The following is a 19515-nucleotide window of genomic DNA, read 5'->3' on the forward strand; positions in this document are numbered from 1 at the left end:
TACAGCAAAAAACTGCAGTTAATTGTAACTTTAGAAACTCCAAAGTGTACTACTACGTGCAATTGTCAATCTTGTCTAAACTCCCAAAGATGACCATGATGAAATACTTTCTTCCTTGATTTGCTCTCCTCAGCCTCCAGTCTGTCCCTTAGCTTGATACCTTAAATAGTCAAACCACGTTCTCTCTCATCTCACGACTTTTCTTCTCTATTATACACACTTTTTAGATTGTAAGTACCTCAGGGCGGGGACTCGTTTTGTTTAATAATGTACACCAACAGATCATCCTCTTTGTGTAGATAAGGTAGAACATTATCCCTCTTGGTCCCTGTCAAAGCTGCTCCTCAGGCCAGAAGGATTGCTAGAGATAATGCTCCCATACTCAGAAACAAAACTGCATTTTCTTTGATTATACTTTTACACTTCCCTTTGGGAGCTGAGTCAGCTGCATCAGCATGTATGTTTTTGGGAGAAACAGACTTCTGCAACAACCATTATTTTTATAAAGGCTGATGTCTTGCTCCATAGAAAGTGAAGCAAATGCTAACAGCAGCAATAGCTAGCATCAGCAGCGTATATAAGAAACAACTTCTACTGGTTCTTTCTTTAGAAGGCTTAAAGGACATCCATTTTGGTGGTAACTCAAGATAATATTTAATTCTCTCAAACAAAATTCCTGGTTACTTATTACTCCCACTCAGTACTCGCAAGATCAGCTTTATTTATAGTCAAGTACACCGCTACCTTGATACAATGCCACCCGATAAAACACGAATTTGGATATAATGCAGTAAAGCAGTGCTCGGAGGGGGCGGGCTGCGCACTCCGGTGGATCGAAGCAAGTTCAATATAACACGGTTTCATCTGTAACGCGGTAAGATTTTTTGGCTCCCAAGGACAGCGTTATATCAAGGTAGAGGTGTAGTAAGTTGGGGCTAGTGATCATTTCCAGCCTCAGAAAAACAACACTTATAAACAGGACTGTCCTACTGAGACAGAAGCTAAACATACTCATAGACAAGGCAGTGTACACAAGGGTTGGGTTTGACTCTATCTAGTGGCAGCAAAGACTAAAGCCATTCCAAGTTGTCTGAGATTGGAGCTAGTAACTTTGGAATAATCTAAAGGGTTTACTGGGAAAATAAAAGTTACTGGAGAGCTGTTGTTAAAGGCACTGGAAAGGAATTAGGGGATCTGGGTTCTACCCTAATCTGGGCCAGTCTTCCTGTGTGATCTCAGGCAAGTTATTTAGCTTCTCACTACCTCAATTTCCCCATCAGAAAAAGGATAATAATAGTTCCCTACCTCATAGATAGTGAGGCCAAATTAAATAACGTATGTGAGAAGATATTACATGATCACAGATGAGCCTAAAACTGAGAAAACTCTACAAATATTCATCTTCTGTGATTCCGTCATCAGAGATCTAAAATACTCATTCCCATCTCCACCAACTGATGCTCCTTCTGTACAGACCCCACACCCAATCAAGCAAGGAAGGATTTCCTTGAAGTGGGAAGAGTACCTGCCTTGATCTAAAAAAAACTGCCAGTTCCCAATCATAGAGGCAGAAAGCTTTAACAGGACCTTATTACGGGGCAGGATATAAAGAGGAAACCGTACTAGGCTAAGAAATGTAACCTCCCTCCATCATGCCCAAGGAAGGATTTGATAAAGGAGAACCTAGAACCAACAGGGACAACCTGAAACTTCTGGGGAGGAGCTACACAGCCCAACAACGTGACGACTCAGAGAAAGTGGACTTTACTGAAGAATGAAGCCAGTCAGAGACTATTTGGAAGTAATTTTCCCCACTTCTGGAAACAGAGGTGAGTGCCTGCCTGGGCCCTGATAAAAGCAGAGACTGTGTATTGGGAACTTGGTCCCTGTTCCTGAGGGTAAGGGATTGCATTTAAGGGGGCAGTTTTATTTTAGTTTCTCTAAGAACAAGTAACTCATAAATCCTTTAATAAAGCCCCTATTTCATAGTCCAAGCCAAGGCTAATAACTAATAAGACACAGCAAACATATTGGGTCACTGTTACTGAAACTCTTAATGGAGTGTCTGAAGAGAGTCCTGCATTGCCACCAGATATAGTGTCAGTACTCTCTCTGTAGGGCATGACTGGCTGAATCACACCATCTAACTGCCATTCCAACCTGCAAAAATTTCTGTTGAGAAGAAAAAAGGCTCATTCAGCAAGCATGCTTGATCAAACTATAGTTTCAATAACATTTAAATAGGCTGCTTCCTGGAAGATAGCTACATTATTACTGAAAAATTGGACATTCACAGCTTTCAATATGGAAATGGAGACAATCTGTCAAACCCAAACAGTTTTCTTTAAACATTTTGGGTTTGACAAATCAGCACTTTCTGACTAAACTGTTTCTTGACCAGCTCTGTTCACTGCACACTTTGACATTGTGTTTGAACAATTCTGAGACATGCTGGGAATATGAATTGGTTGCATTTCTCAATCTTATGAACAAGCCAGTACCAGCAACACTTTTTAAAAGCAGAAAGGTCTCCATTTCAATTTTTAAGAGAACAACTGAAGCTCTTCTGTGGTTTTTACCTACTGCATCTCTTTCCTGTATGTTGCCAATGTGCTTGTTATTTGATCATTTCAACTGACAAGTGCACTGTGGTTTTCAGGTCCAAAATTGTTTGTTGGGATTATCAATATCTAGAAACCTGAATGAATAACTACAACTGAAAAGCCTACCCTAAACTCAAAACTCATTTCTGCCTTCATTTCAAAACACACACTCATATTGAAAAGGTAACTATTTTAAACCATAGTATTTACTTTTGATCTAGGTGATGTGGTTGCAAACTTGCTGTAAGAAAAAGGCAGTAACCTAGCCGTCAATGACATCATTCTAAATCAGACTGTATGACTGAGGGTTCCATAATTCAGGTCATTTTAATAAAAGTTAGCTAAGATTATATTACAAAATCTTCAAAACCAATACTATTTTTTGTATATATATTTGTACAGCATAGGACACAACCAACTCAACATTTTGCCTAGGGCCTCTTGAGTTCTTCCATATATTAAAAAAAAGAAGCAGAAAAGGGAGTTGGAAATGCTTGCACCATCAGTCCTTTCTAGTTGAACAAAAAAGCACCCCAGGTCCATGCTTTTTGCAACTAGAATCTGCTGCAGTTGGTGACTGGCCCCAAGACAAAAAAGAGGTGAACTGATGGCTGTGGAAGTTGGGAGATCATCCATGGGACAGTGTCATGGAACAATGTCCCCGATGGACCCAGTCAGTCAGCCCAGAACATTCACACATCATACAAGATAGACTCTTCCTTCAATAGGGCATTACTCTTGACGCACCTGAGGTATTTCATGCTGGCTACCAGCACTCTGTGTACTTATGCTGACATGTCTGTGGAGGCAGCAAACTGCATTTAGACAGATTTTTCCCAACTGATTTACATTAAACTCCTGCTGACTTTATTTGCCAGCTTGAAAATCCAAAATCCTTTCATAGTAGCTATAGAAATGAAAGATGCTGGCTGATGCAATTTGAGCTCCTTCTAAACCAAAGATTTTTCCTAATTGCTCCATCCATTTTCCTGTCTGAAAGATCCTTGAGAGTGACACTACTCTCGCTCACAATGCAGTGAAATGATGCAGTCGTCCTTAGGGTCTGCTAACCAGGTGTCCTTCAAGGACAAATTCCACTATAAAGCTTCTAAAATTTCTAGAGCATAGCCAAATCTGCTTCAGAAGAGGAAGTCTGATTCTACCCACGCAGAGGGGTGTGAAAGAGGAATTTTGTCTTATTTTTCTTCCTTTCCTCACCCATGTAGAAAGTAAGCAGTGTTAATTCTTCCTACAATTTTTTCTCCTTCCAATGGTCCTGAAGACCCACCTTATTCAAGACATCAAACAGGAATTCAGATGACAAAATGGTAGGCAAGCACATGTTATCTAGAGCCAAACCACTTCAGCATCTTCAGGTATTTCCTGCAGAAAGTCAAAGGATGTGTGTGGCTCCTGCAGTGGTGGACATCAACCAAGCAGAAGTGGGTGAGGGGAGAATCCTAAAGGACTTCTAGAAGCTTCTTCCAGGTGGAGGACATGGATCCTTTCAGGAGGAGAGTAGGCAGGTGGCATAAACCTTATTCAATCACCTGCCACATAGGCAGAAAATCTCCCTTCTGTGATAAGTGAGTGTTCTGAAATAGAAACCAGGGCCACCCATCTCCTTTGCATTCCTACTTCCTCAACAATTCCTGTAGGTTGTCATTTTCCTCCAGTCTTCAGTATGCTCAAGCACTATCTGCACTGGGGATACAGGATAGGTACAGGCCCTGGAGCATACCAAGATAACATGTTGCCATCATCTTGAAGCAGAGCCTGCATTTGAGCTAGATCTGCAGTGATTTGGAGCACAAGGTACAAACAGGGCCTACAACAAAGGGCAGTCAGTGGTGGTGAGTTGCAATCAGGTTACCTGTGCCTTTTCTTCCAGTGATCTTTTCCATGTATTTAGATTTAGGCCAAGATGCAGGAAAAACAGGCGAGAAGGTGCATCTCAGCCAAAGGCAGGAAGCAGCTGAGGAGCTGACTTTTGGGATAAAGAAGGAACAGTCATAAAACGTTCTTCTGACTGAATGCCAAAGTTAAGGAGGAACACACTGCATTTCCTTCTTGAACTATTTTAATAGTTTAAACAAATATTTATAACGCTCATCACGTTGAGAAGCTCTCCTGCAAGTGCTCTCATGACTTCACACTCTGTTGTTCTCTTGCATGGCCAATGTGCCTTCAATGGCTACTCTATTTTCCCTTTTCCCTTGATGCCTCCACAGCCTATCAGCAGCATCTCCTTTTGTCTCACCACACTTGCCTCATGGGTAAGCTTACCCGCTCTTATGACTGCAGTTACCACCTTTATGACTGATGAGACTCCAAATCCTCCTCAATATTTCTTCAAATTAAAAGTTAAAAACCAGAAGCCTCTTTACTCTCCTATAGGCTGACAACCGCAGTCACTCAAGCTCTCATCATCAACTTCTCCCCCCATCTTCACCTCTTATCAAATCTTGCTACATCTCCCTCCTGAACATTCCCAAAAATCCATCATTTCCACTCCATCCCCAATGTAAAAATATTGGGCCATGTTTTTATCTTTATCATATGACTACTGCAACCTCTTCTCTCCCCTCTCTAATCCACACACACTAACCATGAGGCTAAAATCAACTTCCCTGTCTGATACTTTTGTTATATTCCCACTTGCTCAAATTCCCCCTGCTGCTTATCAGCTCATTTCAAATCAAGTTTAAACTCCTCATCCTTACATTCAGACTCTGCATGAGGATGTTCATTCTGAGCTGTCCTTATTTCTCACTACTTCCCTATTCATATTCTGTGCTCTAGTAACTCTTCCTGCCTCTTCCCTCTCACATATGACTTTTTTCCATACAGGCCTCTACACGTTAACACTCCCCCTCTTGTGTTCCAAGCTTCCTAGATCATCTCCTCCAAGCACTTCCTACAAAATCACTATTGCTTCATCCTTCACCATTCCTATACTCAAACACATTAACTTTTATTTACAAAACTAAAAGAAACGTAACACCTGGAACCAACATATTTGTGCAAGTCCAAATCATCTTATTTGTGTGCTATATGCCTCTTTTGTCTGATTTATACTGAAAACTTACTGGGGCAAGAGTTTTGTCCATAAAAAAACCCCATATTACCATATAAAATGACAAATTATGTTCCTCACTCATAAGCTTTATTTAGCACACCAAGTCTGGATTTAAGTCTTCAATGTCCTTAACTCCATTTTTAGTTCTTAAAAAAAAAGCTGACTAAGTGCTTGTAGCTCCACAGCTATATAGGATTCTTAGCTTCAGCTTGGTACAGTAATATTTTATAACAGAGATCCATTGCCTTAAAATATCAAAATTCCAGGTCCAAGTTTTTGCAGAAATATTTGTGCTTAAATGGCAATTTCACTTATTTTTTTCACGCTGTAGTAGTTTTGGATTCTTAATCCAATTACATATTCTAACAAACATTTTAAATCAAATACTCTATTCCCGCTCTCAGACACACAAATATATTTTTCTACTGACCTGAACAAGCACAGAAAATGATTTACGATTCTGAAAACATCGGTATTATAAATAAAAATGCTTAGCATGTACATAGCAGTTTACATGCTCAAAGCACTGTATTCACTTCCCTCCCCAACACCCTTTTGTCATAAATCGTTATCCATATTTTACAGATGAGAAAAAAAGACAAAAAGGTTAAACACACTGCCCACTGTCGCAAACAAGAAATCAGCAGCAGAGCTAGGATTAGAATTCCCAACCCTGTGCTCATACTTCCAGATCATAATGCCTTCTCTTTTTAATTTTCTTATTTACTTTTAGAAAATCCAAATTTAATTTCCATTAAATGTGTAAAAAGAAATAACCTTCTCCAGTCTGTTTACATAGTGACCTGACTTACTACCAGTATCAGAACTAACAAAAGTTTTGGCCTTACCAGCTGTATTTCAGTTCAAGAATTTGCATAGGAGTTGATGTATTTTTATTTTGTTAATAAGCAACTGATCTTTGACATTTATTGGTATAAGCCAAATTACACGATTAAGAAAAATGCATAAACTACCAAATTTGAATCTAGAGCAGACAAATATAGAGGCACACAGCCGTGCTCAGAAGTGCCAAACTAGATGTTATTTAGTTCAAGAATCACATGAAAAAGCAAGCCCAGCCTCAGTGCCTACTATTACAGGTAAAAGATGTACTTCACTTTAGAGCAGTGGTTTTCAACCTTTTTTCTTTTGCAGACCCCTAAAACATTTGGAATGGAGGTAGATCCCCTTAAAAATCTTAAAGAGTCTGCAGAACCACAAGTTGAAAACCAATGTTTTAGAGAAATATTTCATTATACCCCAACAGGAGATAATTAGGCAAGGATCTACTGCATTCTTTCATAGCTTTCTAAAGTTTAATGCCATAAGCATTAGGAGCACCTAGTCTGAGAGTAGATCTACACTTAAAACACTGCAGCAGCACAGCTATGTCGGTGAAGCTGTGGTGGTATAGCCACACCACTGTAGTGCTTCAGTGAAGATGTAACTGGGCCAATGGGAGAACTTCTCCCATTGATGTTGTTCAGAGGTCCCCAAACTGTGGGGTGTGTCCCCTAGGGGAGCACCAAGGAATGTTAAGGGGGAGAAGGGACAGCTGGGGCACAGGCCAACCCCCTCCCTCCACCCCCCGAGGGTCAGAAAGGGAGTGATACCCAGCCGGGGGGGAGGGGCACAGAAAAGGGTAAGGGGGTACACAAGGTAAAAAGTTTGGGGCTCACCGGTGTAGTTAATAAACACAAGAGGCAGTAGCTATGTCACCGGGAGAAGTCCTGCTGTCAACATAGTGCTGTTTACACCAGCGGCTAGGCTGATACAACTGCATTGCTCAGGAATGTGGATTTTTCATGCCCCTGAGCAACGCAGTTATAACCATGTTAATTTATAGTGTAGACCTGGCCTGACATATCACAGGCCACATTTCACCCAATTACCCCTATATTGATCTCAATGACTTGGGTTTGACTAAAGCATAACTTGCATTTGGCTAAAGCATATCTTCCAGAAAAACATATAGTCTTCATTTGGAGACATCAAGAGATAAAGAATCCACCATTTCCCTTAGTACTCTGTTCCCTTAGTACTCATTGCTAAATATTTGTGCCTAATTTGAATGTCTGGTTTCAGCTTCCAGATACTGGCTTTTGTGGTGTTTTTTATTTCTAAATTCAAAAGCCCTTGAATACCTGGTATTTTCTCTCTATAAAAGTACTTATACACTGAAATCAAGCAACCTCTCAAAATCATCTTTTTCATACATTAAATTCTTGGAGCTTTTTAACCTTACCATAAGAGTATTTTCTCCAGTCCTCAAATCATTTTTGTGACTCTTTCCTGCATCCTCAAATTATTCAATATCTTTTTAAAAACGTGGACACCACAACTAGACACAATAGTCCAGTATCAGACTCACCTTCGTCTTCCCATGTATTACTCCTGTTTACATATTCAAGGAACAGAGCGTATGCAATTTTTATTTTCTAGTTCTCATGAACTAGTACAATGGTGATGTGTTGGTTTCCAACAGTGCTACAGAAAATAAACTGAATTTAATTTTGTTTAGTTATTCATGAAGACATATCTAATCTTATTTCCCATCCCTCACAGAAACTTAAACTGTGGAATAAACCATACTTGACAGTGCTTCTTTAAGAAGCTTATATAAAGTTTTCAGTATTGTAGCAAGAAGTACAAAATAGAAGCATATTTAAAAGCTGTGATACAAATAATACAACCAAATGAGAAGAGACTTAGAAGATCTTAACTGTTCAAGCTAAAGAGAATTTTTGAACCTGTCTCTGCTACCTTGGAATGGGAGGTGCTACAAAAAAATCATTATTTTGCATACTTTGCATTGATGATCTGCTGGAGTTCCCCGAAGTCTGAGGCACTGTGTACCCTTCTGAGCCTCAGCAATTGAGAGCTTTGGGGCAGCTAAGCAATGTGTCATCTTCCTGACACACCAGCTTGTCTGCCTTGCCAACAAACTCTTTAAGGCTCTGCAAGTCCAAACCTTGCCTAGAAGACAACAATAAGTGAACTCCAATTCTTAAATTCCTCAGAGATGCTTTTCTCTGCAGTGTTCAGCCCCCTCCTTACTGTAGCACCCACTAAACCTTAACAAGCGCACTGTTCCTTTAAAGAGACAGTACATAGATTATTAAGTGGAGTTGCCAAACCCTACACTTAAATCAAAGCACAGAGTTAGTTTACAGTAAAAGTAAAACAAGTTGTTAACAAAAGGACATAGGTTTAAGTGACACCAACTAAAAGAAATAAGGATAGAAATGATTCCAAACAAAAGTAAAAACACACTTCTGAGGTTATGTCTACACTACCGCTTATGTCGGTCTAACATAAGGTCACTCAGGGGTGTGAATAAGCCACCCCCAGAGCTACGTAAGTTACAATTATTAAAGAGGCGGTGGGTACAGCTCTGTCAATGGGAGAGCTTCTTCTGCCGACTTAGCTACCACCATTCATTGGGGATGGATTACTTAAGTCAACAGGCAAGCTCTCTCCTGTCAGCCTACGGTGGTTAAATTAGAGAGCTTACAGCAGTGCAGTTACAGCTATCTACTGTAGCCATAGCCTGAGACTAAATCAAAACTTCAACTAGAATCTTTTGTTCAATGAAGTTTGTTTCATGACAATCCTTTCAGCATGGCCGGCCTGCTTTATAGCCATAACCCCAACACATAAAGCTCAAAGTGTTTGGTTTATTTGATGACTCAGGTAAAGGGTAACTATAGGGTTCTTTCCCGTTCTTCTTATAGTCCAGTAAACCTCTGAAATAAAGTTTCTCTCTCTTGCTGTGGTGTAGATGCCATACTGCTTTCTCCCCCACGTCTTAGCTTGATATCTTTGTTTACCTTATATGTAAATATACTTTCACTGTCTCTGCCTGATACCTAGGCAGGTCTGAGAAACAAATACACATTCCTTTGTCTAGGTCAGACTGGTCTTATGCACTGCTTGCCAAACACGTTTTAAGGATTTAATTTCAGCACATTTATGACTTTTTGTACACAACCCATACATATACCATGCAATGATTTCAGAGACCAGCATATTACAGTTCGCATATGGTACCTTATATGACACCTGTTAGACACAGATTATGACAACAGTGTGTTATGTACAGTGAGTATATCAGGCCTTCCAAGAATTGCTGACAGAACAGTGAACCACCAATGGGCCTGTGTCACACCCACCTATCAAAGCCATGAAACCCCAATCATTCCAAAACAGCAACAAAATCTCAACTAAGGAATATGACATTCATTTCCAATACCACCCAACAAGGAATAGTTGCAGAATTAACAAATTTACACCCCAACCCCAACCCCCAAAGCTACAACTAGCTTAAAAAACTCCTCAGAGGCAGACAATCACAGGAAACAACTGTCATTACATTTCAACTTTGTATAGTCAAAATAAGTGAGGCAGTTGATAGAGCCATCACCTCCTCAAAAAACTCAGCATGAAATTTCATGGGAGATGTCAGCTAGTTATTACACTTAGTCCGCTACAAACTCATTAGATGTAGTAGAAAAGATGACCTCAGATTACTGCATGACCTAAAGGTTGAAGCTTTTTTCAAAATGTATGCCCTTTCATTTTCTAATATTTATACACTTTTAGACAAGAAAGTTAGGGTTAGGATTTCTTGAAGACATTCTTGTATTTTTCAATAAAAGTAGAGGCACAAGACAACTGACTTTCACACTTTGATTGGTTTAGTACTGGTATTGGTATATGTTAAAAATATGTGTATTGTGCACTACACAATTACCACTTCCCAGAAGTACAAGATAGATCCCTACAATGTGATATTACTTCACAGGAGAGGACAATTTTCTAAAATACAACCTTATATGGCATGTCCTAATTACTTTGACATCTTTGGGTTGTGATATATTATGTACAACTGTTGATAACTGGCCAAAACTATTCTCCTGATAAAGGCATAAACAACCCAACAATACATTACTGCATTTTAGAAGGGAGAGTGGAAGATACCACCACGGTGCTTATTTTCCCTATTTCTATCTTCAATTCCCCATATTAATCTTAGTAGCAACAGAAATAGAATGCAGAACAGTTTGTTACGCTTCTCCCCTCCCTCCAAAAACAAAAAAACCTCCACCACGTTATGGTTTAATTTCAAAAGAGACAAATTATAGGAAATCATCATGTTTATTATATGCACGTATTACACCATATATGCAATTGTGAAGTAGGGATTTCAAAAGCGTTCTTGTATTTCTACAGTATGTTGGTCAATTCTGAAAGGCAATGGGTATTTTTTCAGGCTTTACAAAACCGATATAAGATGTTTTCAGTTTGTCTTGTAACATTTACCGCTTCTAAAGCGGAGGTCGGCAACCTTTCAGAAGTGGTGTCCCGAGTCTTCATTTATTCACTCTAATTTAAGATTGTGTGTGCCAGTAATACATTTTAATGTTTTTAGAAGATCTCTTTCTATAAGTCTATAACACAGAACTAAACTATTGTTATATGTAAAGTAAATAAGGTTTTTAAAATGTTCAAGAAACTTCATTTAAAATTAAATTATAATGCAGAACCCCTCGGACTGGTGGGCAGGACCCAGGCAGTGTGAGTGCCACTGAAAATCAGCTCTCATGCCGAAGGCGGCATGCATACCACAGGTTGCCTACCCCTGTTCTAAAGCAAAAGAACATCTCTCTTCTCTCACATGATTAGAATCCTAATAGTGTGAGAGAAAAACTACCAGTTCTTGAATATATTTCCTGGTTTTACTAATTCATGTAACAATGCAGAGAATATATTTCCTCTTATAGTTAACTCAGGTGTATGGTCATTAGTAAGCTTACTAAAAAAGGCAGTAAAATTCTCCTATGTGAAGTCATTTTACAGAGAGAGAGATACTGCGGGCGGATATATGGCACCATAAACAGATTTACATACACAGAAAGTATAGCATCGTATTAGTCTGACTGCATACTGCACTCCATACCAACAGATTACTGTCTGAATATTTATATTACTGTAAAACTTTAACCATTGATACTCAAATTGATAATCTCAGTGTTGAATTGTGAAAATTTGTCTTTTGCAATATGCAAAAGACAACTGCTACATAAAAGACTTTATATAAATATCACATTCATTTTGTAGTCTCATTTCAAATAGCATGTGTTTTACCTTTACTCACAATACATTCTTCTTCACCTTAATCTGTTAATGATCAATGCAGTGTGGCTTCACTGTGCTTGATGTTTGAGATTCTACTTCTGCTACACACAAGTTTAAAGTAGCCACAAACTCCAATTAAATATATTCCCAAATAATATTAGTCATTTTTGTCAACAGATATGTTACCCACTCTAGAAAATAAACTAAAAAATTCTGATGTCTGATTCATAGGCCGCAGCCAAAACCTACATCTTTCTTAATATTATGCTTAAAATTATTAAACAGATAAGTTACTTTAGTGGTCATCTGTATGAAATTCTCAGCCACCCCATCAAGCCCCCAAATGCACCTCAACCACAGGCTTCAACAATATTTCAACTCTGTGTCCCTTTCAAACAATTTTATCTAACGCAGTGGTGTCAAAAACCCTGTCTGTATGTCAAATACAGCTTGCTTGAGGTATTTATCTAGTTGCTGTGACACTCAGATTTTTCAGAACATGAGCTTTTTGTAAAAAATAGAAGTATCCACTTCTTATATTCACCAAGAAAGCCTTTAAAACATGAACTCAACATATGCCAAGAAAACTAGAATTGTCTTTCTGAATCTGCAAACACTGGGCAACAGCTCCAGGAGAGTGAGGTTACGCTTCCATTCATCTCAATTTTTAACTCAATCCTGCTGACACTTTTCACCTTGCACGTGTGCAATTATGAACCTAATTTATACAATAACTGGACTTGTGCACATAAATCAAGCAATTGCATTCACCAGTGTCCAAATAAACAAAGGGCACTGACATCGTGTTGATTTTGGAGTGCCTCATTTTTTTTTTCCCTAAAAAACTGATGCTGAACACAACAGTAACTTCACTAAGTAAAAGTTTAGGTAGTGTACAGAGCCTTGTTCTTTGTACAGAACCTCTTAGTTTTAATAAGTGGGAAAATTGCTGTAATTTAATTGCATTAATAGAGCCCTAACTTTGTAGACCTGGACAACATACCATAACTAAACGTGTAACTTAGTCCTCTCCACAGAACAAGTGAGACTCTGGCATATAAATATTTAACATTTGTAATTTTCAGAGTGGTGCGAGTTTGTATGGGGGGGGGGCTCTATTTCACCACTGCAAGAGGAGACCCCGCGTTATGTGGTGTGCTGAATATCTGTACTTCTCCAGTGAGTTGGAAGTATTATATGTCTTGCTACATTATTTTCATACTACCATTTTGCATATTAAGTGGTATTTTTTATTAATTCATTTTTAGGACGCCAAAACCCATCAGTAATCCTTGATATATAAGTCTGTGGTTTAATCAAAATACCCTAATACCAGAGGTGGTGTATTAGGACACTTAAGGCCAAAATTTCAGGTGCCTTCAAACACTCAAGTGTGCATTACTGCTTTTCTAAAAAACAATTCCTAACTACTGATAGCAATACGAAAAAAATACTATAAAAACTTAACAGCATTGTTACCAACTGCTTCTACTCCCAGCAAAAAAGATACTTCTCATTCTTCAAATGAACTGCTGAAATGCTGTAATCTACTTTGAGTTCCTATTGACCAGCTGACAGAAGGACTGAACTCGCGGCTCCTTCAAAACTGTGATTCACACACTCTTACAAGTACGACCACTGATTTTACTTCCTTAAGACACACAGCAGCTATTACATCACACTTATTTTCAATCTCCTAGATGTGCTGTAGTTGTCCTCATCAGATAAAACAAAAATTTATACTGCACTATGGCGAAATCTACCCTTGTCAGTTGGAAGAGGTTTACTGTTATAGGTTTACCTTCTATTTCTGGCCAACATGAGAGGAAAAATGTATGTAACAAATACTGTCCCGTAAAATTCAATTCTCCAATTTCATTACTATTTATTGGCCCAATCTGGTTTCCAATGAACCCAATTCAGAAACTGTATTTAATAAAAAATGTCAAACTGTGGGTCTTTCAAAGATAATTACAACAGGTTTTACTTAAAGATATACAAACAAGTAGTTTAACTGGTTTCTGAACACTTTATGTCATGCTTCAGAATGCTTAGACTGAGCGAAGTGCTATTTATTGTTGAGTGTAAAGTTGCTACTAATTTTTTCCCCATTTTGTTCATCTAGCAAAGCGACATGCAGTCTGTGTATATGCAAATCTGTTAGGCCTAGGAACAAAAAAACACACTGCTCCCACTAATAGTGCCTCCTGACTGAAAAGACATTTACATTATGATTGAAAGTTTCAGAGAAGTGTAACCAAAACAAAGCTACAGTGACTAAGACAGTCAACTAAACAGCAGTAATTAAACATTATATGGTGTTCATCTTTGTAACCACTCTCTATTATTGAAACAAATATGCCACTTTGTTTACCAAACTGTCAATGCTTCCCTTTTCCCAGATTCTTAAGGTTCGTATTCTGCAGGAGACTGACAAATTTTATTTCAGTTCCCCACTTACAGGAACAGGTAGGACTGTAACATTAAAATTTTAATTATATCATGTTCAAATATTAATTGTACTGAAATCAGAGGCTATGAACCTTGTAATTTTAGATGTGTAACAGGAACAGTGACAAAAATTAGACATTTCAATTATTTTTTCAAGAGTAGATGGGTTTGTGGTATTTATTTTTTGTCTTCAGCTTCATTGTTTGCATGACCGCTGAGAAACTGGGAAAGGTTTTCTTTCATCTTTACAATTTTATTTTTTTTTAAACCATTAGGACACCAATTTCCCTGGTCTTTTACTGGAATTTGAAACTAGCCTGGATTTTTGTTTACTTCCTTCATACTGCACCAGCACTTAGATGAAAACTGCTCTGGGAATAAGCCTGCTGAGTTAACTACTGCAATTGGTTGCACACACACAACAATGTGTTCAGATCCTACAAAAACAGTGGCCACTAACAGCAAAAACAACAAACAAAAAACCTCCACACGCATATTCAGGAGATTATCTCATAGCATCCAAAAGCTTAATTCCAGAAGACATTCATATTCAGGTATAACAGTTTAAATGCAGGTAAACTTCCAGGCCTTAACTACTGGAATACCACTTAGGTGTAAAAGTTCACAGCAATATTTTTTATCTTTATGAAATGTGTATTGTACATCTACAAATAATCTTCATAACAATTAAAATTTAGCATTAGTCTCCAGCCTCATAATTAGGTTGAGAAATACTTAAAAACTGAAACGAAGGAGGGGACAAGCAGGTTTCAGATTTGCTTAAGCATATTTGCCACTGGACAATTTTTAAAACTATAATTTTATCACAAGCCAGGCATAGTGCTGGCAATTTACTACTGTATTTTTTTTTTTTTTTAAGTCTGAGTAATCACCTGGGCCATAGGTACGAAGATATGAAACTCGTATTACTCACTTTGAAATTTTAAAATTAAAATACATAACTTGCTAATATATTTAGCTCACCTGGACTCAAAGTAATTTTATTTTTATTTAAATCTTTGCAGATAATGTTTAATGTGTCAGTTTAAATCCATAGTGAAATTCAAGGACATGGCTTCAATGCATAACATTAGTCATCAACATTTCATAGTAATTACTTGGTATAAGCACTTGGTGTCTGCTTTGGAATTGCCTAAGCACTGCTGCAAAAGAACTTTGCTAAACTTAGAAAGGTACAACTACGCTATACATTTTTTTGAAGGCTTAACTTCCACAAAAGTGGGCTTTTAAATATTTCAGAAATGATACAAATCATAAGCCATTCAACAGTATTTAGCATAAAGTAGATCTCGCTCAACAGTCTACTGGTGACATTATCAATTTTGTCTGCTCTTACAGTTTAAAGGTTATCCTCACATCTCTCAAAGAAAATCACAATCTACTTAGTGTAAAATGTTGTTCTACAATTTCTGACAATGGCTGCAGGTGCACAACCCTGTTTACAAGGCTCAAATTAAGCACATCCTGTAATCAGGAAATATTACTTTAACCAACTTGCAAAGCTTAAAAAGTTAATGTTAAAAGAATGCAGTCCAAGTAATCATGCAAGCATTTGATGCAATCAATTTCAAACAAATACTAATTTACTTAACTCCGCCTATGCTCACGAGACAATTTAACCTTATGTAAAAATTTCCCTTTGTTCACTAAGCAAAATTTTGTGATGTGTGTAAAACTATCCTGAATGGAAGTAATTCTTATGGGGGCAGAAAATGTTATGTGGCAAAATTACAGATTTAAAAAGATTGAAGCAAAATATAATTCAAGACCCACAATGATAAGGTAACAGGAGAAGCACACAGTAAATGTAATGTGTTTTGCTTCTTATGACCTTAGGTATTTAGTGGAAATTTGCTACCATTTTAAGTTGCTCAAATTAATTTTAAGTCTGTTTTCAGTACATCATATGCAAATTTAAAGACTTATTTAAAATTAAATACATAGATTCTTTTAAAAATAGTGCATTCTTGTGCCTGTATTTAACAAATATCCTTATATAAAAATATTTTAAAATGAGTTATAAAAGGAAGAAAAAATAAATTATCCACATGACACAGTTATTACAATAGGAAAAAAAAAGCAAAAATAGAAGTTACAGTTGTTAGAGGTCAAACAAGTCATCCAACTGTATTTCTGATTATACAGCACTACACACACAGCCCCTTAAACCCTTTCAGAATTATAGCATTTCCTAGAAAGCACAGGTTTAAGATTCTTTGATTTTTCTAGGTGTATTGCTTAAACTACACCTCTACTCTGATATAATGCTGTCCTCGGGAACCAACAAAATCTTACTGTGTTATATGTGAAACTGTGTCATATCGAACTTGCTTTGATCCGTTGAAACGCGCAGCCCTGACCCTCTCCCTTCCCCCTGGAGTACTGATTTACTGTCTTATATCCGAATTCATGTTATATCAGGTCGCGTTGTATCAGGGTAGAGGTGTACATAAAAATGTTAAACAGCTACGCCATGCTCTCAGTCTCCAAAATAAAGTTAAAAACCTGAGTGGTAACAAGATTCTGTCAGTGACAGCATGCTTTCTATGAAACACACCCCTAAAACATTTCACAACTATTCTTCCAGAAATAACTAAAATATATGAAAAAGTGGTTTTTCATTAAGATACGCTATTTTTTTTAATATTTTGGATGCACAGATTGACAAATGCCTCACTTTTCACACATAACCCGTAAAAGAATGGAATGTATATTTGTAGTTCAATGCACCCTTAAAAATACCAGGCCTCACACACTTCCCCAGAAAAATATTCTGCAGAAAAAGATTAATATTTGCTAAAAGTGAAGGCATATATTGTTGTTTGCAAACTTTCTCTTCATTGTTAAATTACTTTAAAACTACATATTAAAATTCTGAGTGTATGAATATTTTAGACATAACTCAAATTTAGCTAACCAGAAATATAAAACTAGTCTTAAACTACGCAGATGCAGAAAATACTACAAAAATTTATTAAAACAGGGCAAATGGTACCACAAAATTTGCGTAGCGCTGATCTGAAATCCCAGATATCTGGATAAACACATAACTGAGTTCTCCTTTGCAACACACAAACAATAGGCAAGAGTGTATTCGATTCTGTTTACCAACAGTAATAGCTCAAAGCAGTGGTGCAAACTGATTTATACCCACAAGGTACTATTATTGTGCGAAAGCAGAGGAAGAAGGATTATCACTGCCCAAAAGACAGCCCCAATGCTCCTGTGATTTTATGCTTGCCACCTGTATCTTACAGGCCAACCCAAAGGAAGATGAACGTTGGCGGAATGGATACAGCTCAGGGGCACCAGCCGGGGCACCCCGAGTGCTGGACAAGGAAGCAAAGACCCACCGCGAAGCCAATTTACAGGGATGGCTACAGTGAGCACCGGCTGGGTGTCGATGGGTGCTCTGGGGGACGTACGGCTGAGATTCATGATGCGTGTACCCGGCACCGAGAGGACTCCCTGCCTGTCATGCACCATGTGCCAGCAAAATGGAAACAGGGCAGCCGGCGTGCGGAGGCAGCACCACCCGCCCTCCAGCAGGGGGTCCCCGGGGCGGCTGGCTCGCTCCCCGGGGCGGCCAGGCCGGGCCAGAGATGTCGGGCTGCAGCCGGCCCGCTCCCCTGTACTCACACTCGGGGCAGCTGCAGCGGGGGCGCCCCCCGCCTCTGGAACACGCCGTCCACGAAGACTCCGTTCTTGCCGAGGCAGCGCAGGTAGAAGTCCCCTCCGCCCGCCCCGCCACCGGGGGCTGCGGCGTCCCCCTGAGGCAGCGGCGGCCCGTCCGCCCCGGCCGGTGGCGGCGGGGGGGCAGCGGTGAAGATCTCCAGGTGGCGCCGGGAGATGAAGCTGGAGTGGCCCATGCTCACGTCCACCGAGCCCTGCGACGAGTTGCGGCCGATGGTCACCGACCGCTTCTTCATCAGGTACTCGAACTCGCGGCCCTCCAGCCGGGCCACGGCCGCCGCTGCCGCCGCCGCCGCCATCTTAGCGAGCGAGCGAACGGGCCGCCCTCCCTGCGCCCCTCCGCCCGCACCGGCGCCGCAGCCGCCGCCAGACAGAGCAGGGAAGGGGACGCCGCTCAACCCAACCTGACGCAGTCCGCCGCCCGCTGATGGACAGCCAGGGCGGGCCAATGCATGGCCCGCACGCCCATGGGGCTATGCCGCGCCGGCCAATGGCGAGAGGCGCTGAGGCCAGCGTAGCTCAACAAGTTAGCGCGATAGCCCCAAGAACAAGGCAGATACTCGGAGACCGGGAAAATGCGGAGCGGAGCGCGTGGGAGGAGCGGTGCCAGGTCCAGCCACCCTGAAAGCAACGGCGAAGCGCTGTCTGTAGGGAAGGCAAGAGCCAGCCTTAGCCCAGGCTGCTGCAGGGACAAGGGAGGCACGAGTAGGCCAGTCCCGAGCCGCTCAGGGGCGAAATGAAACAGTCCAGCTAAGAGCCCCTCGCCCCAGCAAGGAGAGGGCACTATGCCCGCTGCTCTCCTCCCCCCAAACCTTTCTCCTTAAGGTAACGGGACAAGTGCTTCAGCCCCGGAGCGACATCACTCGATGCCCAAGAGGCATGGGGAGACGCTAGCCTGTGCCTTAAAGGGGACTGCTGTCACCTGCAGGGACGCCATGCTTTGCACACACCAGGACACTTCCAAAGGGATGATGATGATGTATTTCTCTCAGCCAGCAGCCTGGGTTAAGCCCCAGTCTGAGGCTGGGTAAGCAGGGGGAGTTGCACAGTCCCACACAACCCCAGGGGGCTGACTACACTATCATTAAGCAGCCATCCCCTATCCTTTAGTACAAAACAGCAGCCAATCCAAAATAAATACTATCAACAATTTTTGAGCCCTTGTTATCCCCTTCCATGGATGCTTTCAGAAACAGGATGCTCTTTTTCACCACCAGGCACCAGTAAAAGGAAATAAAGCAAGAAGAATAGAAATACCTACGCTATGTTTACTGTAGGTGCTATATGAGAAACAAGGTGTTGCCTACAGCTCCTAGGCTGTAAAGATGCCCAAGTGCTCTATCAGCACAAATGAGTTTATTGTCCCAAGGAAAACAAATAAGGTTCTCTCTCCATGCAAAAGGTATACAATGTTAGCTAAATTAATTCAGGTACTGATTTAGTTCATGGGTATAACCTTCTGGTGGCACAAACCAATTTAAGAGTGTCTACATAAGGCACTTGCACTACTTTCAGTAAGTTTCTAAACTA

General features: G+C 39.9%; 1 protein-coding gene across 11 annotated transcripts in view; it reads right to left on the bottom strand.

Moving 5' to 3' along the window:
* FOXK2 (forkhead box K2) overlaps positions 1 to 19515 on the bottom strand; it is a 115870-nt gene that overhangs the window by 51655 nt on the left and 44700 nt on the right. Inside the window, exon 1 of one of the 11 annotated variants that reach the window (XM_030534353.1) lies at positions 17932 to 18299. The exons of the other annotated variants lie outside the window; for them this stretch is intronic. Coding sequence (XP_030390213.1) covers positions 17932 to 18284 — 353 coding nt within the window. The 5' untranslated portion in view covers positions 18285 to 18299. Of the gene's footprint in view, positions 1 to 17931; positions 18300 to 19515 lie in introns of those variants that run through there. 11 annotated transcript variants of the gene reach the window in all.

Source organism: Gopherus evgoodei, chromosome 15 (genome assembly GCF_007399415.2).
Source record: "Gopherus evgoodei ecotype Sinaloan lineage chromosome 15, rGopEvg1_v1.p, whole genome shotgun sequence".
Taxonomy (NCBI): domain Eukaryota; kingdom Metazoa; phylum Chordata; order Testudines; family Testudinidae; genus Gopherus; species Gopherus evgoodei.